This window comes from Scyliorhinus torazame, chromosome 2, assembly GCF_047496885.1.
Source record: "Scyliorhinus torazame isolate Kashiwa2021f chromosome 2, sScyTor2.1, whole genome shotgun sequence".
In the NCBI taxonomy this organism is placed as follows: domain Eukaryota; kingdom Metazoa; phylum Chordata; class Chondrichthyes; order Carcharhiniformes; family Scyliorhinidae; genus Scyliorhinus; species Scyliorhinus torazame.
The window spans coordinates 265,337,700-265,363,425 of NC_092708.1; the positions used below are offsets into that span (position 1 = coordinate 265,337,700).

A 25,726-nucleotide genomic window follows, 5' to 3' on the forward strand; every position below is an offset into this window, starting at 1 on the left:
CAAAGCACTGAAGATATCCTAGTCGAATATAGAAAGTGCAGGAACAAAGTCAAAAAGGAAATCAAAGAGAGGGTATAATAACAGTAGCAAGTAAAGTTAAATAAAATCAAAAAATATTTTACTAATCTATTAATGGTACAAGGTTAGTTGGAGATGAAGAGGGGAACATGTGTGTCGCTGCAGAGGCTGTGGGAAGGGTTTTATATTAATATTTTGTCTCCGTGTTTACCAAGGAAATGGATAATGCAGATATAGTAGTCCAGGAGGAACATTGTGAGATACTGGATGGGAGAATCGTAAAGAGAAAGGAAGTATTCGAAGGATTGAAATCCTTAAGTTGCCAGGGCCAGATGGATTGTTTCTGAGGCTACTAAAGAAAGTCAAGGAGGAGATAGCAGATGACCTGAAGATAATTTTCCAATCCTCACTGGACACAGGGAGGTACTGGAGGACTTTGTGGAAGATGATTCTTGGGTAGGGCGTGTGGATAGTCTGGGTCACGTTGACATCAAAAAAGAAGAGGTATTGGGTGTTTTAAAAGACATTTAAGGTAGATAAGTCTCCTGGGCCTGGATTTACCCCCGAATACTGAGGGAAGCAAGGGAGGAAATTGCTGGGGCCTTGACTGACATCTTTGTCTCCTCATTGGCTACAGGTGAGGTCCCAGAGGACTGGAGAATAGCTAACGTGGGACCGCTGTTTAAGAAAGGTAGCAGGGATAATCCAGGAAACTATAGGCCAGTGAGCCTCATGTCGGTAGTAGGTAAATTATTGGAGAGAATTCTCATGGGACAGGATTTATACCCATTTGGAAACAAATGGACTCATTAACGATAGACGACATGGTTTTGTGAAGGGGAGGTCATGACTCACTAACTTGATTGAGTTTTTTGAGGTGACAAAGATGATTGATGAGAGGAGAGTAATGGATGTTGTTTACATGGACTTCAGTAAAGCCTTTGACAAGGTGCTTCATGGCAGACTGGTACAAAAGTTGAAGTCACACAGGATCCGAGGTGAGGTGGCAAGATGGATACAGAGCTGGCTCGGTCACAGAAGGCAGAGGGTAGCAGTAGAAGGGTGTTTTTCTAAATGGAAGGTTGTGACTAATGGTGTTCCACAGGGATCGGTGCTGGGGCCTCTGTTGTTTGTAGTATACATAATTGATTTCGAGGAAAATGTAGCTGGGCTGATCAGTAAGTTCACGGATGACACCGAGGTTGGTGGAGTGTCAGATAGTGTTGAGGATTGTCGGAGGATACAGCAGGACATAGATAGGTTGGAGACTTGGGCTGAGAAATGGAAATTGGAGTTTAACCTCGACAAATGGGAAGTAATGCATTTTGGTAGGAATAACATAGAGGGGAAGTATACAGTAAATGACCAAACTCTTAGGAATATAGAAAGTCAGAGAGATCTGGGCATACAGGTCCACAGATCTTTGAAAGTGGCAACACACGTGGACAAGGTAGTCAAGAAAGCATATGGAATGCTTGCCTTCATTGGACGGGGCATCGAATGTAAAAACTGGCGAGTCATGCTACAGTTGTATAGAACCTTGGTAAGGCCGCACTTGGAATATTGCGCACAATTCTGGTTGCGATACTACCAGAAGGATGTGGAGGCTTTGGAGAGGGTGCAGAGGAGGTTTACGAGGATGTTGTCTATGAGGGTGTTAGCTATGCGGAGAGGCTGAATAGACTCAAACGGTTTTCATTAGAACAATGGAGGTTGAGGGGAGACCTGAGAGAAGTCGACAAGATTGAGGGGCATGGATAGAGTGGATGGGCAGACACTCTTTCCCAGCGTGGAGGGGTCAGTCACTAGGGGGCAGAAGTTTAAAGTCTGTGGGGCAAATTTTAGAGGAGATGTGTGAGGCAGGTTTTTTACACAGGGTGGTGAGTGCCTGGAACGCGCTGCCAGGGGAAGTTGTGGAAGCAGATACATTAACGGAGTTCAAAAGGCATCTCGACAAATAATATAATAATCTTTATTGTCACAAGTAGGCTTACATTAACACTGCAATGAAATTACCTTAAAAATCCCCTAGTCACCACATGTACACTGAGGGAGAATTCAGAATGTCCAATTCACCTAACAAGCACGTCTTTTGGGACTTTCATAGAATTTACAGTACAGAAGGAGGCCATTCGGCCCATCGAGTCTGCACCGGCTCTTGGAAAGAGCACCCTACCCAAGGTCAACACCTCCACCCTATCCCCATAACCCAGTAACCCCACCCAACACTAAGGGCAATTTTGGACACTAAGGGCAATTTATCATGGCCAATCCACCTAACCTGCACATCTTTGGACTGTGGGAGGAAACCGGAGCACCCGGAGGAAACCCACGCACACACTGGGAGGATGTGCAGACTCCGCACAGACAGTGACCCAAGCCGGAATCGAACCTGGGACCCTGGAGCTGTGAAGCAAATGTGCTATCCACAATGCTACCGTGCTGCCCCACTTGTGGGACTTGTGGGAGGAAACCCACGCAGACACAGGATGAATGTGCAGACTCCGCACAGACAGTGACCCAAACCGGGAATTGAACATGGGACCCTGGTCCTATGAAGCAACGGAGCGAACTGTGCTACCATGCCGCCCATGGATTGGGTGGGTGTAAAGGGATATGGCACTAGTAAGTGCGGAGGGTTTTTGCCGAGGATGGTATCATGACCGGTACAGGCTTGGAGGGCCGAAGGGCCTGTTCCTGTGCTGTATTGTGCTTTGTTCTTTGACTGGAGAAATGCAACATGGTTCTGCTGTTTAAAAAGGTCCGAAGGAGGAGGCCTCGGTGGTGGAGGTGAAAGGCAAGTGGGAGGAGGAGTTGGGAGAGGAGATTGAGGAAGGGACGTGGGCAGATGCCCTAGGGAGGGTGAACTCTTCCTCATCGTGCGCGAGGCTCAGCCTCATACAGTTTAAGGTGCTGCACAGGGCACACATGACCGGGACAAGGATGAGCCGTTTTTTTGGGGGTGAGGACAGGTGTGTTAGGTGCTCGGGGAGCCCAGCAAATCACGCCCATACGTTCTGGGCGTGCCCAGCGCTGGAGGAATTTTGGAAGGGCGTAGCGAGGACTGTGTCGAGGGTGGTAGGATCCAGGGTCAAACCAGGCTGGGGGCTCGCAATATTTGGGGTGGCAGAGGAGCCGGGAGTGCAGGAGGCGAAAGAGACCGGAATTCTGGCCTTTGCGTCCCCCAGGCCCCCAAGCGTGGAATCCTGGATCAGCGATATGGCAGGGTTCATTAAATTGGAGAGGGTGAAATTCGCCTTGAGAGGGTCGGTACAAGGGTTCTTTAGGCGGTGGCAACCGTTCTTAGACTTTCTGGCAGAACGATAGACATTGGTCAATGGCAGCAGCGGTGGGGGGGGGGGGGGGGTTTACTTTATTTTTGTTTATGTTATTTACACTGGAGGGTCTGAGGGGGTGTATACACCTGTTGTGTTAAGTCTGGGTGTGAATGTTAATTTATTATTTAGGTACGGGGGGAGAGGGGTTTGGGAGGTTGCTTTTTTAGATTGTATTTTGTACTTAACCCTGTTGGGTTCTTTTTTCTTTCTCATTTTGTTATTGATATTTTATGAAAACCTTTAATAAAAATTTTTTTTTTTAAAAAAAGGTCCAAAGGCAATACCGAACAATTATAGGCCAGTTATGTCAGTGGGGGACGAATTAGTAGAATCAATCCTGAGCGGATTAACTGTCACATAGAAAGGCATGGACTAATCGGGGATAGTCAGCTTGGATTTATTAAAGGAAGGTCTTTTTTTTGTAAATTCACAGTACCAGTTATTTTTTTTCCAATTTAAGGGGCAGTTTAGCATGGTCAATCCACCTGCCATGTACATCTTTGGGTTGTGCAAACTCCACACGGACAGTGACCTCGGGCCGGACTTAGACCCGGGTCCTCAGTGCCACAGGCAGCAGTGCCAGCCACCGTGCCACCCTTGTTAAAGGAAGGTCTTGCCTCACAAATTGAATTGATTTCTTTGAGGAAGCGAAAAAGTGTTGATGAAAGTAGTGCAGTGGATGTGGTATACATGGATTTTAGCAAGGCGTTTGACAAAGTCCCACATGGCAGATTGGTCAAGAAAGTGAAAGCCTATGGGAAACTGGACAAAAAAATTGGCTTAGTATAAGGAAAAATGGGCAATGGTCGATGGCTGCCCCTGCATTGGAAGGTTGCTCCAAGAGGTGTTCGACAGGGCTCGGTGTTGGGATCCTTATTGTTTCGGTTATATATTAACGATTTGAGGCAGCACGGTGGAGCAGTGGTTAGCACTGGGACTAGGGTGCTGAGGACCCGGGTTTGAATCCCTGCCGTGAGTCACTTTCTGTGTGGAGTTTACACATTCTCCCCGTGTTTGCGTGGGTTTCACCCCCACAGCCCAAAGTGGTTAGGTGGATTGGCCATGATAAATTGCCCCCTAATTGGAGAAAAAATAATAATAATAATTGGGTGCCCTTAATAAAAAAAAAAATTTAAAAAATTTTTAATTAACGATTTGGATGTGAATTCAGGGAGCATGATTGGGAAATTTATAGATGCCAAAAAGATTGGCTGAGTGGTGGACAGTGCAGAGGTAGCTATAACCTTCAAAACTATATAGATGGATTGGTGGAGTGGGCGATAAAGTAGCAGATGGAATTTAACACCGAAGTGTGAGGTCAAGCATTTAGGGACGTCGAACAGTTGTAAGGAGTACACAATAAATGGGAATATACTAAGAGGGATAGAAGAAGTGAGAGATCTTGGTGTACAGGTACACGGTCCCTAAAGGCAGCAGTTCAAGTAGGTAAGGTTGTTAAGAAAGCATGTGGAATGCTCTCTTCATTGACAGAGGTTAGAATATAATGTTCAAGCTTCAAGAGTAATGAGTTCTGCTTCTCCACAAAATACCTTTTATTTCTTTGATCCCACTTCACACACAAATCTCCACCTGTAACCTCTTTATATATCAGTGACTTCTATTGGATATTTAACATCAGATCAGTATTTAATTGGGAGGTCTGTTAACCCATTCCTAACATATAAAAGTAAGGATATAGTGTTAGAATTGTATAAAACACTGGCGAGACCACAACTGGAATGTTGTGTGCAGTTCTGGTCGCCACATTACAGGAAGGATGCTGTTGCTCTGGAAAGAGTGCAGAGGAGGTTTACAAGAATGTTGTCAGGGCTAGAAAAGTGTGGCTACGAGGAGAGATTGGATAGTTTGGGGTTACTTTCCTTGGAGCAAAGAAGGCTGAGGGGTGACTTCATTGAGGTGTACAAAATTATGAGGGGAAGAGATGGGGTGGACAGGATAAAATTGTTTCCCCTGGTGGAGAAGTCTAGAACCAGGGAACATAGATACAAGATAAATGGCAGATGATGTAGAGGGGACATGAGGAAAAACCTTTTTACGCAGAGGATAGTGGGAGTTGGAATTCACTGCCTAAGGTGGTGGTGGAGGCAGAGACCCTAAACTCTTTAAAAAGGTATCTGGATCTGAACCTTGAGTGCTCCAAGCAACAGGGCTATGGACCGGGTGCAGGAAGATGGGATTAGAAAGGGAACCTGGGTGTCCTAGGGCTGGCATGGGCAAGATGGGTCGAATGGCCTTCTTCTGCACTGTATCTTTTCTATGATTCTAACTGCTGTGCAAGTTTGATTTCTACTCTGGCTGAGGTAGACTTGGAATCTGCTTCTTCGCCCTGCCCTGAGAGTGGAATGCAGTGTCAAACCACTACTGACCAAAACTGCCAAATAAATGACTCCGGTTGAAGTATCACCAAACAATTAGCCAAGGACCTGCCTTCGGGCAGAGCGCACAGATGTATATAAAGCACAAACACGTGCACACTTTCATACAATCTAAAAAGGGGTGTATATTTAATTCTGAATGGATCAACTTAACTGCAGCCATGTCACTTTTTGGTTGGACTTTTCATTGTTTTTTATGATGCTTATTAAGTCGGATATTGTAACTCCAATGTTTTTGGAGCTGAGCAGCAAATGGTTAAATGGTATAGCCAATATTCAGTTCTGGAACTTTGTAGTTCTTTGCATCCTCACAGACGATTTTCTGCCCAATACAAGTTTATAATTAATTCTCCTTCGGGCATTGGTGTACCAAATAGAACGTCATCATGCATAGTCAAACAAAAACTGATGTAAAAATATTGATGGATTCTCCTGTCACTTCAAAGAATGAGTGTTTGGCAAGTGGGAAAAAAAGACCAGTTTACAGTTTAGGTTGGTGTTGTCTCGTGTGACATTAGGCCAAGTCTCAATTTAACTAACCAATCGCAAATACTGCACATGAAACCAGTGTTCGTGGGAAGGATGGAGGCTTTTATTTTGATCTGAAGGCACTTTACTCTGTTCTCAAATGTCAAAATTGCTTGATGACGGACTTCTCCATTTGCATCTGTCCAAGATTGCTTTCCCCCTGCACTGGATCCAGCTTGCAATCCTGGAGGTTGACTTTCATATTGTCTTTACATCTAAGTTTGGGACACCCTGTGATGTGGGTTCCCATGCTCTCCTTGCTGTTACTGCATTTAGTATACCGGATTCCTGCATATGGTCACACCACAGTTAAAGATTACTGGGGGAGATAGGAAATGAGTGACCACCAGACAGGGGAAGAGTAGGAAGGCAGTGCAGGGGTCCCCTGGGGTCATATCTCTCCAAAACAGATATACTGTTTTGGATACTGTTGGGGGAGATGGCTCACCAGGGAAAGGTGGCAGCAGCCAGGTACATGTCACCATTGCTGGCTCTGCTGCACAGGAGGGCGGGAAGAGTGGCAGAGCTATAGTGATAGGGGACACAATGGTAAGGGGAATAGACGGGCGTTTCTGCGGACGAAAATGAGACTCCAGGATGTTGCCTCCCTGATGCAAGTGTCAAGGATGTCTCTGAACGGCGACAGGAAATTCTGGAGGGGGAGGGTGAAAAGCCAGCAGTCGTGGTGCATGTAGGCACTAACATGTAGGTACAAAACGTGAAGAGGTCCTACAAGCTGAATTTAGGAAGTGAGGAGTTAAACTAAAAAGTAGGACCTCCAAGGTAGTGCTACCAGTGCCACGTGCTCGTCAAGAGTAGGAATGTCGGGATAGATGAGATGAATTAGTGGCTTGAGAGATTGTGTAAGAGGGGAGGATTCAAATTCCTGGGACATTGGAACCGTTTCTGGAGGAGGTGGGACCAGTACAAACCGGAAGGTCTGCCCATGGGCAGGACTGGAACCGATGTCCTAGGGGGAGTGTTTGCTAGTGCTGTTGGGGAGGTTAAAACTAATGTGGCAAGGGGATGGGAACCACTGCAGGAAGTCAGTGGGAGGTGGGAAGTAAAGTGTGGACAGAAACAAAAGGCAGTAAGGGAAAAAGTGAAAGGCAGAGAAACTAAAGTCAAAAATCAAAAAGGGCCACAGTACAGAGACTGTAGTGAACTCGGTGAATGGGTCCAGTGAGGCTTAGAGAAATATCGGGAGGGTGTACAAAACATGACTGGACAGATGGTCTGAGAAAGCAGGGCAGAGAGCAAGGGCATTCTAAATCAAACTGCATTTATTTCAATGCAAGGGGCCTGAATGGGCAAGGCAGATGAACTCAGGGCATGGATGGGTACATGGGACTGGGATATTATAGCTATTACTGAAACATGGCTAAGGGAGGGGCTGGACTGGCAGCTCAATGTTCCAGGAAAGATAGAACAGGAGATAAGAGAGGGGGGGGAGTTGCATTTTTGATTAGGGAGAATATCATGGCAGTACGGAGGGGGGATATATCTGAGGGTTTGCCCACTGAGTCTGTGGGTAGAACTGACAAATAAGAAGGGAGAGATCACTTTGATAGGATTGTACTACAGGCCCCCAAATAGTCAGCAGGAAATTGAGGAGCAAATATGTATGGATATTACAGATAGCTGCAAGAAAAATAGGGTGGTAATAGTTGGAGACTTTAACTTTCCCAACATTGACTGGGACACCCATAGCATTAGGGGCTTCGATGGAGAAATATTTTGAGTGTATTCAGGAGGAATTTCTCATTCAGTATGTGGATGGCCCGACTGGAGAGGGGGAAAAACCTGACCTCCTCTTGGGAAATAAGGAAGGGCAGGTGACGGATCACCTTGGGACCAGTTATCATAATTCCATTAGTTTTAAGTTAGCTATGGAGAATGTTCGGTCTGGCCCAAAAGTTAAAATTCTAAATTGGAGCACAGCCAATTTTGATGGTATTAGACTTTCAAAACTTGATTGGGGAAGTCTGTTGGCAGGCAAAGGGACAGATGGTAAGTGGGAAGCTTTCAAAAGTGTATTAACCAGAGTTCAGGGTAAGCACATTCCTCTTAGTGAAGGGCAAGACTGGTAGAAGTAGGGAACCATGGATGACTCGGGATATTGAGGCCCTGGTCAAAAAGAAGAACGAGGCATATGACATGCTACGGCAGCTGGGATCAAGTGGATCCCTTGAAGAGTATAGAGGTTGTCGGAGTAGAGTTAAGAGAGAAATCAGGAGTGCAAAAAGGGGACATGGGATTGCTTTGGCATGTGAGGCAAAAGAGAATCCAAAGAGCTTCTACAAATACATAAAGGGCAAAAGAGTAACTAGGGAGAAAGTAGGACCTCTTCAGGGTTGACAAGGTCATATATGTGCAAATGCACAAGAGATGGGTGAGATCATGAATGAATATTTTTCATCGGTATTTACTGTTGAGAAAGGCATGGATGTTAGGGAACTTGGGGAAATAAATAGTGATGTCTTGAGTATACATATTACAGAGAAGGAAGTACTGGAAGTCTTAAAGCGCATCAAAGTAGATATATCCCCGGGACCTGATGAAATGTATCTCAGGACGTTGTGGCAGGCTAGGGAGGAAATTGTGAGTTCCCTAGCGCAGATATTTGAATCGTCGACAGCCACAGGTGAGATGCCTGAAGATTGGAGGGTAGCAAATGTTGTGCCTTTGTTTAAGAAGGGCCGCAGGGAAGAGCCTGGGAACTACAGACAGGTGAGCCTTAACGTCTGTGGTGAGTAAGTTGTCAGAAGGTATTCTGAGAGACCGGATCTATAGGCATTTAGAGAGGCAGGGACTGATTAGGGACAGGCAACATGGCTTTGTGAATGGAAAATCATGTCTCACGAATTTGATTGAGTTTTTTTGAAGGGGTAACCAAGAAGGTAGATGAGAGCAGTGCAGTCCATGTTGTCTACATGGACATTAGGAAGGCCTTTGACAAGGTACTGCATGGGAGGTTGTTGCATACGGTTAAATCTCAGGGAATCCAGGGTGAGGTAGCCAATTGGATATAAAATTGGCTTGACGACAGAATACAAAGGGTGGTTGTAAAGATTTGTTTTTCAAACTGGAGGCCTGTAACCAGCAGTATGCTTCCGGGATCAGTCCTCGGTCCACTGTTATTTATATTAATGATTTGGATTAGAATTTAGCAAACCCATGCAAACACCGGGAGAATGTGCAAACTCCACACACAAGTGACCCAAGGCTGGGATCGAACCTGGGCCCTCGGTGTCGTGTCGCAGCAGTGCTAACCACTGCGCCACCATGTTGACCCATTTTTCTGGAGTTTACCTTCTCTATAAAATGTAGTATTTTACAGGTTCCTTTCTTACTGATCTTCTGACTTCGATTCACTTCAGGACCATCCCCTTTATACTGGGATTAGCCTGGTTTCTTCACTTTACACTGCACACCCACCCACCCAATATATGTGGGATAGTGCATGTGCATAGTTCTGCTGAGATACACTAGCGTCCCATGAGTTGCTTGATTGCATTATCTAGATGTTGAAATTGAACAAACTACTGCAGTTTTTTTGTTGTTCCTTGTGTCTATTTATGTTCACAATAATTATTTTTCTAAATATAAATTTAGAGCACCCAATCATTTTTTTTCCAATTAAGGGGCAATTTAGTAGGCCAACCCACGCTAAATATGCGCATTGAAGATCTTTCATGTAAGTATCACTCAGTGGTCCTGATGACCATATAGTTAACTTATTTTTAAAATTATTTTTTTCCAATGAAGGGGCAATTTAACGTGGTCAATTCACCTACACTGCACATCTTTGGGTTGTGGGGGTGAGACCCATGCAGACACGGACAGTGACCCAGGGCCGGCATTGAACCCGGGGTCCTTGGCACAGTGAGGCAGCAGTGCTAACCATTGCGCTACCGTGCTGCCCTCATAGTTGACTATTACACACTGGGAAAATTTTTACACTATTGTAAAATATTGTTAGGTTATATTTACAGAGCTGTATTTCCCTGTTTATATGGAGGGTGTTTTTCCTCTATCTGTAATTTTTTAAAAAATGTTTTTGTAGACCTTGAATTTGCTTCCTGCCAACACGCAAATCCGGGAGATTCAAGTATTTCTGGAGAATGTTCTTGAAGGAAATGCACAGAGACGCCGTTGCAATCAAGTTATGAAAAGTCTCCTTCATGCAGAGTTCCTTCGTGTAAGTACTAAGACCTAAAGGTTTAATGTATTGAATTTAATAAATATTCCTAATCCAAGCATAGCATCCCAACAAACATAAGTACTTCCCATTCCCTCTCCAGTGACAAGAAAACGAGTTCCATTACTGCTGTTGTTTGCATTTCCAGTGGGCTAAACTATGGCCGCGATTCTCTGGCCTCGAATCGCACTCGCTCTCGCGAAATGCGGCCGGTGAATAACAGGAGAGACCGAATATGAGAACCGCGCAGGCGTCAAACCATTGCGATGCAACCACCCCACTCCTGTAGGTGAAATCGTGATCCCACCGTAACATGCAGAGAAACCAATTATCACCACTTAAGCCATATTTCCATATAATTGACGGGAGGCACCCCACATCCAACGGCCTCTTGTGATTCAGCGGCCTCCCTAGTAAGTGGTCAAGCAGGCGCTGATTAGTACTCCTTTTGAAAAAAGCGAACCTGGCGAATGGGGTTCTACGGGGAGACGAGGAGGTGAGCAGCTATCTCCGCTCACAGGCAATGAGCCCGAGGCTTGTTGCCCCCGTGTTCATGGGAAGGGCACGGGAATTGGGAGGTGCAGCCCCGGTTGTGGTTGGGCCGCCCTGGGGGGCTGGGGTTTTCGGGGCAGGGGGTTGATCACCCAGGGGATGGGCCCCAGCCACGGGCAATGTCCTGGCCGGGTACACATGGGCAGGGCATGTCAAGTGGTGGCATGGGGGCGGGGGTTCATGGGATTGGTGGTTGGTTCGCATCATAGAACCAAGAGCCAGAGGCATCATACTGGTTGTGGTGAGTGTATTTTAATGTTCCCCATACAAGTGTACACCACTGTCCCACTATCCCTACCCTCCCTCCCTCACACTCCCCCCCTCACATTCCGTTCCTTACCCCCTCCCCTCACCTACCCTTGCGCCCCCCCCCCCCCCCCCCCCGCACTCAGTAAACCTCTGTGTTTGGGCTTCCATGCTGTACCTCTAGGTCTATGTGTAACCCCAGGATGCACACGGTAGAGGTGGAGGCAGCCAGCTCCTTGCCACATCCTGTGGCCTTTGATGCCCTTGGTGGGGGGGGGGGGGGGGGGGAGAATGGGCACTGGTGCACATGCACAGCCCTGCCGCCCAGTTCCTGGCACGGTTTGAAATGAAAATCGCTTATTGTCACAAGTAGGCTTCAAATGAAGTTACTGTGAAAAGCCCCTAGTCGCCACATTCCGCCGCCTGTTCGGGGAGGCTGGTACGGGAATTTAACCATGCTGCTGGCCTGCCTTGGTCTGCTTTAAAAGCCAGTTCTTTAGCCCTGTGCTAAACCAGACCAGAGGGGTGGAAATCGGGGGAGCTGGTGGCAGTCGCCAGTCCACAAGATGGGTCCGGGTTGTCACCTAGCACCCCTCCTCCCGTTTGGTGCCCATAGGTGCCTGGGGTTCACCTCTGGATGGAGGGGCAGCTGGATTGAGCCCCAGCTGCCCTCGTGTCATCTGGATCTGGCAGCTCCCCAATATCTGCAACATGTTTTTGACGCCCTCTGATTGGGCCATGCTTTGCAGTGACTCGGCAATGCCCACGTGCGACTGGGACAAGCTCCTCAGCGCCTCCGTCATTCCCACCTGAGAGCAGAACATGTCCCGCAGCACCTCATCAAGGTCAACCTGGTACTGGGTTATGTACACCATCGAGTCGTACAGTCGACAATGCCCTTGGCCATCACCGACTGCGAAATACCTTGGACACCTTCACTCATGCGGCCGACGTCGTGCACCAGGCTCTCCACTGCGTTCGCCACCCTAGAAGTGCTGGCCTCGGTGGCACGCATTACCGGTGATATCTCCTGCGCCCGTAGCCTCTTGGACTCCTCCAATCGGTTATGGACGTGTTGGGAGTGTCGCTGACCTCTCCTTCTGGATGTCCCGGCTGCTCCCTAACATCTCCATCAGCTCCCGGTAAACCAGTTCAGGAGGCTCAGCATCTAACTGCAACCCCACTGGGTCCTGGGATCCAACAGCCCTCTGACTGCTGTCAAACCTGGGTGTTACTACCTCCACCTGATGTGCATCAGCGACTGTATGATGCTCACCAGATTGTGCCCCAGAAATTTGTCCACTAACATTGCCCACCGAGGTGCATGTCTCTGCGCTGATGGAGGGTGGGGATGACAGCTGTGACGCATCGTCTGTAGCATCCTCTGAGCTCTCTTCTGAGGTGGTCTCTTGGAAGGCAGGGGATGGGGCCACCTGGATGGGTTGGTGCCCTCGGCTGGAGGACCTGTGGGGGAATGAACACGTGGTCAGTGGGAGAGATAGGTCAGTCTGTATGGCATTAACAACTCACATGTGACAGTCCACCTGGTTGGGAATGGTAGATCATCACCTCTGCGGCATGCGCAGACCGCTCTGTCCTTTGTCATCCCAGTAATCTCTAGGGCCCGTTCCTCGAAGGCAGTGAGGATTCTAATGTCCGGCACCCCTCTGCTGGTCTCGGCCGTCTCGCATAAGATTGCGGTCTCAGCAAATTGGCTGGTGAGCCTTCATTTGCGACGTGAAGTCCGTGTGGACTCATTAAGTGGACCAATAAACATTGAATAGCGTTGTTGGACCGAGCGCCGAGAAGTTTGCGGCAGCTCCCGCTCGCTACCATACTTCAAAATCTTTCTGGAGAATCGCGCCCTACATCTTGAACTTGTGCATTTAAAAGATCCTTAGTGGGTAAAATCACTTCCCATTCAGTCTTACTCTTGTGAATTGTTGCCCTCTTGTCCCATTATAAAATCTCTTGTGGGAACTGATTGGTACGACTAATCACTGGCCGTTCACCTCTGAGACTCTAATTCAAAATCATAACAGGCTGATGAGAACAGTCTCCTCTGGCTGCAAGAATTTTATGAGAAATGCTTTGGGCATGGGTCCATATTGATCAAGTGCCCTAATTTGGCAATCTGATCAGACAAGCTAAAGAATGGTTCGTGTGGGGAAAATTTCAAATTTTAAGTGGTGAAATTCTTTTATCTTGAAACCATGGGGTCAAGTAGGGAAACTACTCTACATTCATCCTTCCTATCCCTGACTTTGAATTGCTTAGTGCTGATCTGGTTGACCAAAATTAAATTATTTTCATGTTCACATTGATAATGGAAAACTTTCAACAGAAATAATTCAACGGGATTAGGAAGCGGGACTATGTGTCGGTTCTTGGCCCTGGTAAGGTGAAAGGCAAAAAACTAAAATTAATTCTATTATGAAAAATTTTAAAATGCTGTGTTATCTTATAACCATTTTTTGTAAGACTTAGCTCAGTACTAGCAATCTCAGCTGCAGTTAAGAAGCTCATAGAGAAAGAGGGCATAATTAATCAGATACTTCGGTGCAATACGAGAACAACATCGCCCTCAGGCAGAGCAAAAAAGGTGACAAGTATGAGAAGGGAAGTGGTCAATGCAGGACTGAGGGTGTTGTACATTAATGCGTGCAGTATATGGAACAAGGTAAATGAGCTTGTTGAGCACATTGAAATTGGCCGGTACGATGTTGTGGGCATCAGAGATGTGGCTGCAAGGGGATCAGGGCTAGGATCTAAATATACAAGGATATGTGTCCTATCGAAAGGACAGGCAGATGGGCAAAGGTGGCGGGGTTGCATTGTTAATAAGGAATCATGTTAAATCAATAGGAAGGAGCGATATAGAATCAGAAGGCATAGAATCTCTGTGGGTAGAGTTGAGAAATCGCAAGAACTCCCTGATGGGAGTTATGTACAGGCCCCCGAGCAGTAGTCAGGATGTGGGGCAGAAAATAAATCAGGAGATAGAGAAAGCATGTAAAAAAGACAATATCACAATAATCATGGTGGACTTCAATATGCAGGTGGACTGGGAAAATCAGGTTGGCAATGGATTCCAAGAAAAGGAATTTCTGGATCAGAGCAGGTATTTTTGGGAGTTATTCGGGAGGTAAATCAGAAATTCATCCCAAGGAGGAGGAAACATGCTAAGGGTGGACAAGGCATCCATGGTTGATGAGGGAAGTCAAGTCAAGGACAGCATTAAAGCAAAAGAAAAAGCATATGAAGTGGCGAGGATTAGTGGGAAGCCAGTGGATTGGGAAAACTATAAAAGTGAGCAGAGGACAACTAAAAAAGCAATAAGGGGAGAGAAGATTAAATGAGTACAAGATAGGAAGAGTTTTTTCAACATAGAAAAGGTAAGAGAGAGGCAAAAATAAACATTGGACCACTGGAAAATGTGGCTGGAGAAGTAATAATAGGAAACCAAGAAATGGCAGAGGAACTGAATAGTTACTTTGCATCAGTCTTCACGGTGGAAGATACCAGTGGGATGCCAGAGCTCCAGGAGAATCACGGGGCAGAGATGAGTGCAGTGACCATCAATAAGAAGAAGGTTCTGGGGAAACCGAAAGGTCTGAAGGTGGATAAATTACCTGGACCGGATGGACTACACCCCAGAGTTCTAAAAGAGTGAGCCGAAGAGATTGTGGAGACATTGGTGGTGATCTTTCGGGAATCACTGGGGGCAGCAAGAGTCCCAGAGGACTGGAAAGTGGCTAATCTAACACCGCTGTTTAAGAAGGGAGGGAGGCAGAAGATGGGAAATTATAGGCCGGTTAGCCTGACTTCGGTCATTGGTAAGATTTTAGAGTCCATTATTAAAGATGACATCGCAGAGTACTTGGAAGAGCATGATAAAATAGAACTGAGTCATCATGGCTTTGTCAAAGGGAGGTCATGGCTGATAAATCTATTAGAATTCTTTGAGGAGGTAACAAGGAAGTTAGACAAAGGAGAATCACTGGACATGATTTATTTAGATTTCCAGAAGACCTTTGACAAGGTGCCGCATAGGAGACTGTTAAATAAGTTAATAGCCCATGGTGTTAAGGGTAAGATCTTGGCATGGATAGAGGATTGGCTGACTGGCAGAAAGCAGAGCGTGGGGTAAAGGGGTCTTTTTCAGGTTGGCAGCTGGTGACTAGTGGTGTGCCTCAGTGATCTGTGCTGGGACCACAACTTTTCTCAATATACATTAATGACCTGGAATAAGGAACTGAAGGCACTATTGCTAAGTTTGCAGATGATACAAAGTTCTGTAGAGGGACAGGTCGTATTGAGGAAGCAGAGGGGGCTGCAGAAGGGTTTGGACAGGCTAGGAGAGTGGGCAATGAAGTGGCAGATGAAATACAATGTGGAAAAGTGAGATTATGCACTTTGGAAGGAGGAATTTAGGCACAGACTATTTTCTAAGTGGGGAACTGCTTAGGAAATCTGAAGCACAAAGGGACTTGGGAGTCCTTGTTCATGATTCTCTTAAGGTTGATGTGCAGGTTCAGTCGGCAGTCAGGAAGGCAAATGCAAAGTTAGCATTCATGTTGAGATGGCTAGAATACAAGACCAGGGATGTACTTCTGAGGCTATAGAAGGCTCTGGTCAGACACCATTTAGAGTATTGTGAGCAGTTTTGGGCCCCGTATCCAAGGAAGAATGTGCTGGCCTTGGAAAGGGTCCAGAGGAGGTTCTCCAGAATTATCCCTGGAATGAAGAGCTGGTTGTATGAGGAACGGTTGAGGACTCTGGATCTGTACTCGTCGGACCTTGTTGAAGGATGAGGGCGGATCTTATTGAAACTTACAGGATACTGCGAGGTCTGGATAGAGTGGATGTGGAGAGGATGTTTCCACTGGTCGGAAAAACTAGAACCAGAGGACACAATCTCAGACTGAAGGGATGATCCTTTATATCAGAGATGAGGTGGGCAGCACGGTGGCACATTGGGTTAGCCCTGTTGCCTCACGGCGCCGAGGTCCCACGTTCGATCCCGGCTCTGGGTCACTGTTCGTGTGGAGTTTGCACATTCTCCCCGTGTTTGCATGGGTTTCGCCCCCACAACACAAAGATGTGCAGGTTAGGCGGATTGGCCACGCTAAATTGCCCCTTAATTGGAAAAAATGAATTGGGCACTCTAAAATTGTAAAAAAAATATATCGGAGATGAGGAGAAATTTCTTCAGCCAGAGGGTGGTAAATCTGTGGAGCTCTTTGCTGCAGAAGGCTGTGGAGGCTAAATCACCGAGTGTCTTTAAGACAGAGATAGATAGGTTCTTGATTAATAGGGGGGAGAAGGCAGAATGGGGATGAGAAAAATATCAACTATGATTTAATGGCGGAGCAGATTCGATGGGCTGAGTAGCCTAATTCTGCTCCTATGTCAAAGAACAAAGAAAAGTACAGCACAGAAACAGGCCCTTCGGCGCTCCAAGCCTTTAGTTTTTAAACTAAAATCTTCTACACTTCTGGGGTCCGTATCCCTCTATTCCCATCCTATTCATGTATTTGTCAAGGTGCCCCTTAAACGTCACTATCATCCCTGCTTCCACCATCCCTTCCGGCAGCGAGTTCCAGGCATCCACTACCCTCTGTGTGAAAAAAATTACCTCGTACATCTCCTCTAAACCTTGTCTCTTGCTCCTTAAACCTATGCCCCCTAATAATTGATCCCTCTACCCTGGGAAAAAGTCTCTGACTATCCACTCTGTCTATGCCCCTCATAATTTTGTAGACCTCTATCGGGTCGCCCCTCAACCTCCTTCGTTCCAGTGAGAACAAACCAAGTTTATTCAACCTCTCCTCATAGCTTATGCCCTCCATACCAGGCAACATCCTGGTAAATCTCTTCTGCACCCTCTCTAAAGCCTCCACATCCTTCTGGTAGTGTGGCGACCAGAATTGAACACTATACTCCCAAGTGTGGCCTAACTAAGGTTCTTTACAGCTGCAACATGACTTGCGAATTTTTATACTCAATGCCCCGGCCAATGAAGGCAAGCATGCCGTACGCCTTCTTGACTACCTTCTCCACCTGTGTTGCCCCTTTCAGTGACCTGTGGACCTGTACACCAAGATCTCTCTGACTGGCAATACTCTTGAGGGTTCTACCATTCAGTGTGCATTCCCTACCTGTATTAGACCTTCCAAAATGCATCACCTCACATTTATCCGGATTAAACCCCATCTGTCATCTCGCCGTCCAAGTCGCCAAACAATCTAAATCCTGCTGTATCCTCTGACAGTCCTCATCGCTATCCGCAATTCCACCAACCTTTGTGTCATCCGCAAACTTACTAATCAGACCAGTTACATTTTCTTCCTCAATCATTTATATATACTACAAACAGCAAAGGTCCCAGCACTGATCCCTGTGGAACACCACTAGTCACAGCCCTCCAATTAGAAAAGCACCCTTCCATTGCTACTCTCTGCCTTCTATGACCTAGCCAGTTTTGTATCCATCTTGCCAGCTCACCTCTGATCCTGTGTGACTTCACCTTTTGGACCAGTCTGCCATGAGGGACCTTGTCAAAAGCCTACTGAAGTCCATATAGACAACATCCACTGCCCTACCTGCATCAATCATCTTTGTGATCTCGAAAAAATCTATCAAGTTAGTGAGACACGACCTCCCCTTCACAAAACCGTGCTGCCTCTCGCTAATACGACCACTTGCTTCCAAATGGGAATAGATCCTGTCTCGAAGAATTCTCTCCAGTAATTTCCCTACCACTGACATAAGGCTCACTGGCCTGTAGTTCCCTAGATTATCCTTGCTACCCTTCTTTTTTTTAAAAAAAATATTTTATTGAACATTTTTGGCCAACCATCACAGTACATTGTGTATCCTTTACACAGTAATATAACAATATAAATAACAATGGCCAGTTTTATAAACAAGAAATAAATAATATATAAACAAAAACAAAACTAAATGGCAACTGCCTTGTCCCAGATAAATATTCTCCAAAAATATGTTTTAACAGTCCAATATACAATTATCTATAACAACAACCTATACATATTATACTTGTATATTAACATCCCTGAGAATCTCTCTGGTTCCTCCCCCCCCCCCCCCCCGGGCTGCTGCTGCTGTCTTCTTCTTTTCCATTCCCTCTATCTTTCTGTGAGGTATTCGACGAACGGTTGCCACCGCCTGGTGAACCCTTGAGCAGATCCCCTTAGGACGAACTTAATCTGTTCCAGCTTTATAAACCCTGCCATGTCATTTATCCAGGTCTCCACACCCGGGGGCTTGGCTTCCTTCCACATCAACCGTATCCTGCGCCGGGCTACTAGGGACGCAAAGGCCAAAACATCAGCCTCTCTCGCCTCCTGCACTCCCGGCTCTTCTGCAACCCCAAATATAGCCAACCTCCAGCTTGGTTCGACCTGGACCCCCACTACCTTCGAAAGCACCTTTGTCACCCCCACCCAAAACCCCTGTAGTGCCGGACATGACCAGAACATGTGGGTGTGATTCGCTGGGCTTTTCGAGCATCTCGCACACCTATCCTCTACTCCAAGAAATTTGCTAAGCCGTGTTCCAGTCATATGCGCCCTGTGTAACACCTTAAATTGTATCAGGCTTAGCCTGGCACACGAGGACGATGAGTTTACCCTACTTAGGGCATCAGCCCACAGCCCCTCCTCAATCTCCTCCCCCAGCTCTTCTTCCCATTTCCGTTTCAGCTCGTCTACCATAATCTCCCCTTCGTCTCTCATCTCCCTATATATGTCTGACACCTTACCATCCCCCACCCATGCCTTTGAGATCACTCTGTCCTGCACCTCCTGCGTCGGGAGCTGCGGGAATTCCCTCACCTGTTGCCTCGTAAAAGCCCTCAATTGCATATACCGGAATGCATTCCCTTGGGGCAACCCATATTTTTCGGTCAGCGCTCCAAGACTTGCAAACGTCCCATCTACAAACGCATCTCTCAATTGTGTTACTCCTGCTCTTTGCCATGTTCCAAATCCCCCATCCATTCTCCCCGGAGCAAACCCATGATTATTTCTTATCGGGGACCACACCGAGGCTCCCGTCTTTCCCCTATGCCATCTCCATTGCCCCCAAATTTTCAGAGTAGCCACCACCACCGGGCTTGTTGTGTATTTCTTCGGTGAGAACAGCAACGGCGCCTTCACCATGGCTTGTAGGCAAGTCCCCCTACAGGACGCCTTCTCCAATCTCTTCCACGCCACTCCCTCCTCTTCTCCCATCCACTTACATACCATTGAGATGTTGGCGGCCCAGTAGTACTCACTCAGGCTCGGTAGCGCCAGCCCCCCCCTATCCCTACTACGCTGCAAAAATCCCTTCCTCACTCTCGGGGTCTTCCCGGCCCACACACAACTCATGATACTCTTCTCAATCCTTTTGAAAAAAGCCTTCGTGATCACCACCAGGAGGCACTGAAACACAAAGAGGAATCTCGGGAGGACCACCATTTTAACCGCTTGTACCCTCCCTGCCAGTGACAGGGATACCATGTCCCATCTCTTGAAGTCCTCCTCCATCTGTTCCACCAACCGCGTTAAGTTTAACCTATGCAATGTACCCCAATTCTTGGCTATCTGGATCCCCAAGTAGCGAAAGTCCCTTGTTACCTTCCTCAGCGGTAAGTCCTCTATTTCTCTGCTCTGCTCCCCTGGATGCACCACAAACAGCTCACTTTTCCCCATGTTCAGCTTATATCCTGAAAATTCTCCAAACTCCCCAAGTATCCGCATTATCTCTGGCATCCCCTCCGCCGGGTCCGCCACATACACCAATAAATCGTCCGCGTAAAGAGATACCCGGTGTTCCTCTCCTCCCCTGAGTACTCCCCTCCACTTCCTGGAACCCCTCAATGCTATTGCCAGGGGCTCAATCGCCAGTGCAAACAATAATGGGGACAGAGGACATCCCTGCCTCGTCCCTCTATGGAGCCGAAAATACGCAGACCCCCGTCCATTCGTGACCACGCTCGCCATCGGGGCCCTATACAGCAGCTGTACCCATCTAATATACTCATCTCCAAAGCCAAATCTCCTCAACACCTCCCACAAATAATCCCACTCCACTCTATCAAATGCTTTCTCGGCATCCATCGCCACCACTATCTCCGCTTCCCCCTCTGGTGGGGGCATCATCATTACCCCGTGCAGCCTCCGTATATTCGTATTCAGCTGTCTCCCCTTCACAAACCCAGTTTGGTCCTCATGGACTACCCCCGGGTCACAATCCTCTATCCTCATTGCCATTACCTTGGCCAGAATCTTAGCGTCTACATTTAGGAGGGAAATAGGTCTATCGGACCCGCATTGCAGTGGGTCTTTTTCCTTCTTTAGGAGAAGCGATATCGTTGCCTCCGACATAGTCGGGGGCAGCTGTCCCCTTTCCTTCGCCTCATTAAAGGTTCTCATCAGTATCGGGGCAAGCAAGTCCACATATTTCCTATAAAATTCGACTGGAACTCCATCCGGTCCTGGAGCCTTCCCCGGCCTGCATACTCCTAATTCCTTTCACTACTTCCTCTACCTTGATCTGTGCTCCCAGTCCCACCCTCTCATGCTCCTCCACCTTAGGAAATTCCAGCCGGTCCAGGAAGCACATCATTCTCTCCTTCCCATCCGGGGGCCGAGCTTCGTATAATCTTTTATAGAATGCCTTGAACACTCCATTCACTCTCTCCGCTCCCCGCTCTATCTCTCCTTCCTCATCCCTCACTCCCCCTATTTCCCTCGCTGCTCCCCTTTTCCTCAATTGATGGGCCAGCAACCTGCTCGCCTTCTCCCCATACTCATACTGTACACCCTGTGCCTTCCTCCACTGTGCTTCTGCAGTACCCGTTGTCAGCAAGTCAAATTCTACGTGTAACCTTTGCCTTTCCCTGTACAGTCCCTCCTCCGGTGCCTCCGCATATTGCCTGTCCACCCTCAGAAGTTCTTGCAGCAACCGCTCCCGTTCCCTACTCTCCTGCTTTCCTTTATGTGCCCTTATTGATATCAGCTCCCCTCTAACCACTGCCTTCAGCGCCTCCCAGACCACTCCCACCTGGACCTCCCCGTGATCAGGAGTTCCAAGTATTTTTCAATGCACCCCCTCACCCTTAGACACACCCCTTCATCTGCCATTAGTCCCATGTCCATTCTCCAGGGTGGACGCCCTTCTGTTTCCTCCCCTATCTCCAAGTCTACCCAATGTGGAGCGTGATCCGAAATGGCTATAGCCGTATACTCCGTCCCCCTCACCTTCGGGATCAACGCCCTTCCCAAAACAAAAAAGTCTATTCGCGAATAAACTTTGTGGACATAGGAGAAAAACGAAAACTCCTTACTCCTAGGTCTGCTAAATCTCCACGGGTCTACTCCTCCCATCTGCTCCATAAAATCTTTAAGCACCTTGGCTGCAGCCGGCCTCCTTCCAGTCCTGGATCTCGACCTGTCCAGCCCTGGCTCCAGCACCGTATTAAAATCTCCCCCCATTACTAACTTTCCCACCTCTAGGTCCGGGATGCGTCCTAGCATGCGCCTCATAAAATTGGCATCATCCCAGTTCGGGGCATATACGTTTACCAAGACCACCGCCTCCCCCTGTAATTTGCCACTCACCATCACGTATCTGCCCCCGCTATCCGCCACTATGGTCTTTGCCTCAAACATAACCCGCTTCCCCACTAGTATAGCCACCCCCCTGTTTTTCGCATCTAGCCCCGAATGAAACACCTGCCCCACCCATCCTTTGCGTAGTCTAACCTGGTCTATAAGTTTCAAGTGCGTCTCTTGTAACATAACCACGTCTGCCTTAAGTTTCTTAAGGTGTGCGAGTACTCGTGCCCTCTTTATCGGCCCGTTCAGCCCTCTCACATTCCACGTGATCAACCGGGTTGGGGGGCTTTTTACCCCCCCCCCCCCCCTTGTCGATTAGCCATCCCCTTTTACCAGCTCCTCACCCGGTTCCCACGCAGCTGTGTTCCCCCCCAGGCGGTGCCCACCCCACCCCATTCCGGCTCCCCCCTCTCCCCAGCAGCAGCAACCCAGTAACTCCCCCCCCCCCCCCCCCCCCCCTGCTAGATCCCCCACTAGCGTAGTTACACCCCCCATGTTGCTCCCAGAAGTCAGCAAACTCTGGCCGACCTCGGCTTCCCCCCGTGACCTCGGCTCGCACCGTGCAACGCCCCCTCCTTCCTGCTTCCCTATTCCCGCCATGATTATCATAGCGCGGGAACAAAGCCCGCGCTTCCCTTTTGGCCCCGCCCCCCCATGGCCAACGCCCCAGCTCCTCCACCTCCCTTCCTCCCTCCACCACCACCTGTGGAAGAGAGAAAAGTTACCGCATCGCAGGATTGATAACATAAAACTCATCTTTTCTCCCCCCCCCCCCTTTTCCCCCCTCTTCGCCCCCCCATACTCGCCCCACCACTTTGTTTCAAACGTTCTTTTTTAATAACCCGCTTATTCCAGTTTTTCTTCCACAATAAAAGTCCACGCCTCATCCGCCGTCTCAAAGTAGTGGTGCCTCCCTTGATATGTGACCCACAGTCTTGCCGGTTGCAGCATTCCAAATTTTATCTTCTTTTTGTGAAGCACCGCCTTGGCCCGATTAAAGCTCGCCCTCCTTCTCGCCACCTCCGCACTCCAGTCTTGATATACGCGGATCACCGCGTTCTCCCACCTACTGCTCTGAGTTTTCTTTGCCCATCTAAGGACCATCTCTCTGTCCTTAAAACGGAGGAATCTCACCACTACGGCTCTAGGAATTTCTCCTGCTCTCGGTCCTCGCGCCATCACTCGGTATGCTCCCTCCACCTCCAGCGGACCCGCCGGGGCCTCCGCTCCCATTAACGAGTGCAGCATCGTGCTCACATATGCCCCGACGTCTGCTCCTTCTGCACCTTCAGGAAGACCAAGAATCCTTAAATTATTCCTCCTCGCGTTATTCTCCAGCACCTCCAGTCTTTCCACACATCGTTTATGGTGTGCCTCGTGCATCTCCGTCTTCACCACCAGGCCCTGTATATCGTCTTCGTTCTCGGCAGCCTTTGCCTTCACGACCCGAAGCTCCCGCTCCTGGGTCTTTTGCTCATCCTTTAGCCCTTTGATCGCCTGTAATATCGGGGCCAACAGCTCCTTCTTCATTTCCTTTTTAAGTTCTTCCACGCAACATTTCAAAAACTCTTGTTGTTCAGGGCCCCATGTTAAACTGCCACCTTCCGTCGCCATCTTGGTTCTTGCTTGCCTTCCTTGCCGCTGCTCCAAAGGATCCACTGCAATCTGGCCACTTCCCTCTCCTTTTTCCATCCATTTCCAGGGGGGATTCCCTTCTGGTTTACCGCACAGTGCTTCTAGCCGTTAAAATTGCCGTTGGGGCTCTTATTAAGAGCCCAAAAGTCCGTTCCACCGGGAGCTGCCGAAACGTGTGACTTAGCTGGTCATCGCCGCACCCGGAAACCTTGCTACCCTTCTTAAACAAAGAACATAAGAACTAGGAGCAGGAGTAGGCCATCTGGCCCCTCGAGCCTGCTCCACCATTCAATGAGATCATGGCTGATCTTTTGTGGACTCAGCTCCACATTGGCTATTCTCCAGACCTCCGGGATATCACCTGAAGACAGTGAGGATCCAAAGATTTCTGTCAAGGCCTCAGCAATTTCCTCTCCAGCCTCCTTCAGTATTCAGGGGTAGATCCCATCACACCTGGGAACTTATCCACCGTAATATTTTTCAAGGCGCCCAACACCTCGTCTTTTTGGATATCAATGTGACCCAGGCTATCTACACACCCTTCTCCAGACTCAACATCCACCAATTCCTTCTCTTTGGTGAATACTGATGCAAAGTATTCATTTAGTACATCGCCCATTTCCGCTGGCTCCACACATAGATTTCCTCCCCTGTCCTTCAGTGGGTCAACCCTTTCCCTGGCTACCCTCTTGCTTTTTATGTACGTGTAGAAAACCATGGGATTTTCCTTAACCCTATTCGCCAATGACTTTTTGTGACCCCTTTTAGCCTCCTGACTCGTTGCTTAAGTTCCTTCCTACTTTCCTTATATACTGAATGAGTGCTGATGTCATCTTTCAGGTGAGACGTTGAACCAGATAGTTCCCTCCGGTGTATATAGAAGATCCCATGACACAGCAGGGGGGGTTTCTTAATGTCTTGTCCAATTCTGTGCCGAAAACAGCAGTTGCATTTGACTGCGTTGCACCAGTGACTACACTTCAAAGGTTCTTTATTGACTGTAAATCACTTTGAACCATCCTGAAGTTATGATTGATGAAAATGCAAGTTCTGTTCTTTCTTATCTGATAGATTCAGGAGCAGAGAATTTATCATCAGGAGGTGAAATGCATCATAACCGAGGAGAAAATCTGCCGAGTCTGCAAGAAGAAAATTGGAAACAGGTTCAGTCTCCATTTTTCTCCCAGTTGCAAATAGTTACCTATTGAAATGTAACCTTATTTAACTCCTAGACAACGATTGGTATTTGGAGTCACCGCGTCTTCACCAAAAATAATACATTTTTTATGGTTTCCATTTGTCCTGCGAATATACCTAGCATTAGTAGTATATGTTTACACTTTCCAAATGTGACTTGTGCCCGTGGAGGGCATCATTGGGATAAATAATCAGGAATGATGAATTAGGAGCGATACACAATAAACTTATTCAAAAAAGATTACAAGGTCCACATGCACTGTTTCACATGCTCCTTTCGATGTTCACACTTTGTTTGAAATCTGGATGCATTATTAAGTCACCTAATCTTCTCATTCTTTCAAGGACCTACACACTGGGGGAACTTTCCACTCTCACAGTCATCAGGTTTTAAAAATACCTGTATTGGCATAAAAACTTTAAATTGCCTGATAACCTTTCCACTTACTCTTTGCATCATCGGATGCTGCCCTGCACTATGGATCTCGGTTCTTCACTTTGAGTTTATCAATATATAAATAGCATGCTGCTTTAGGTATGTGTTCTGCTAGTGCATTGGTCTCGATGGTGATAACACTACAGGTTAGATTGCATCCCACAGAGGGACTGTTGCTAACTACCTCCCAAGCAACGTAGGCCAAGTTCTCGGGGCATTGTTGCATGACACCCCATTAATTTTAAGATGTGTTGTGGTGGGAGTTTTGTTTTGCATTGAGAAAGGTGACCATTTAGGATTACCTTTCAAAATGTAGGTCTGTTGCACATGACATATGTTAAAACAGCTGAGCCTTTAGCTGACTGTAACCTTGTTTTTTATTATTGCTGTGAGAGATTTCAAATAAAACCGAACCAATATGGTGTGTAGTATTTTTATAGAGAGCTTTAAAGAATGAAAAGCAGTCGCAGAGTTAACAAACTGATTTATTAACAACGCCTTATGCTCAAAAATATCTAGTTCAAGCTGGAGATTGATACAACAGACCCATT

The 25,726-nt window shown here is 47.4% G+C and overlaps 1 protein-coding gene across 2 annotated transcripts in view; it reads left to right on the top strand.

Moving 5' to 3' along the window:
* Window positions 1-25,726, top strand: part of vps39 (VPS39 subunit of HOPS complex) — a 233,704-nt gene that overhangs the window by 201,825 nt on the left and 6,153 nt on the right. For both annotated transcript variants that reach the window (XM_072486723.1, XM_072486733.1), the window contains exons 23-24: window positions 10,347-10,481; window positions 24,614-24,705. In XM_072486723.1, coding sequence (XP_072342824.1) covers window positions 10,347-10,481; window positions 24,614-24,705 — 227 coding nt within the window. The remainder of the gene's footprint in view (window positions 1-10,346; window positions 10,482-24,613; window positions 24,706-25,726) is intronic.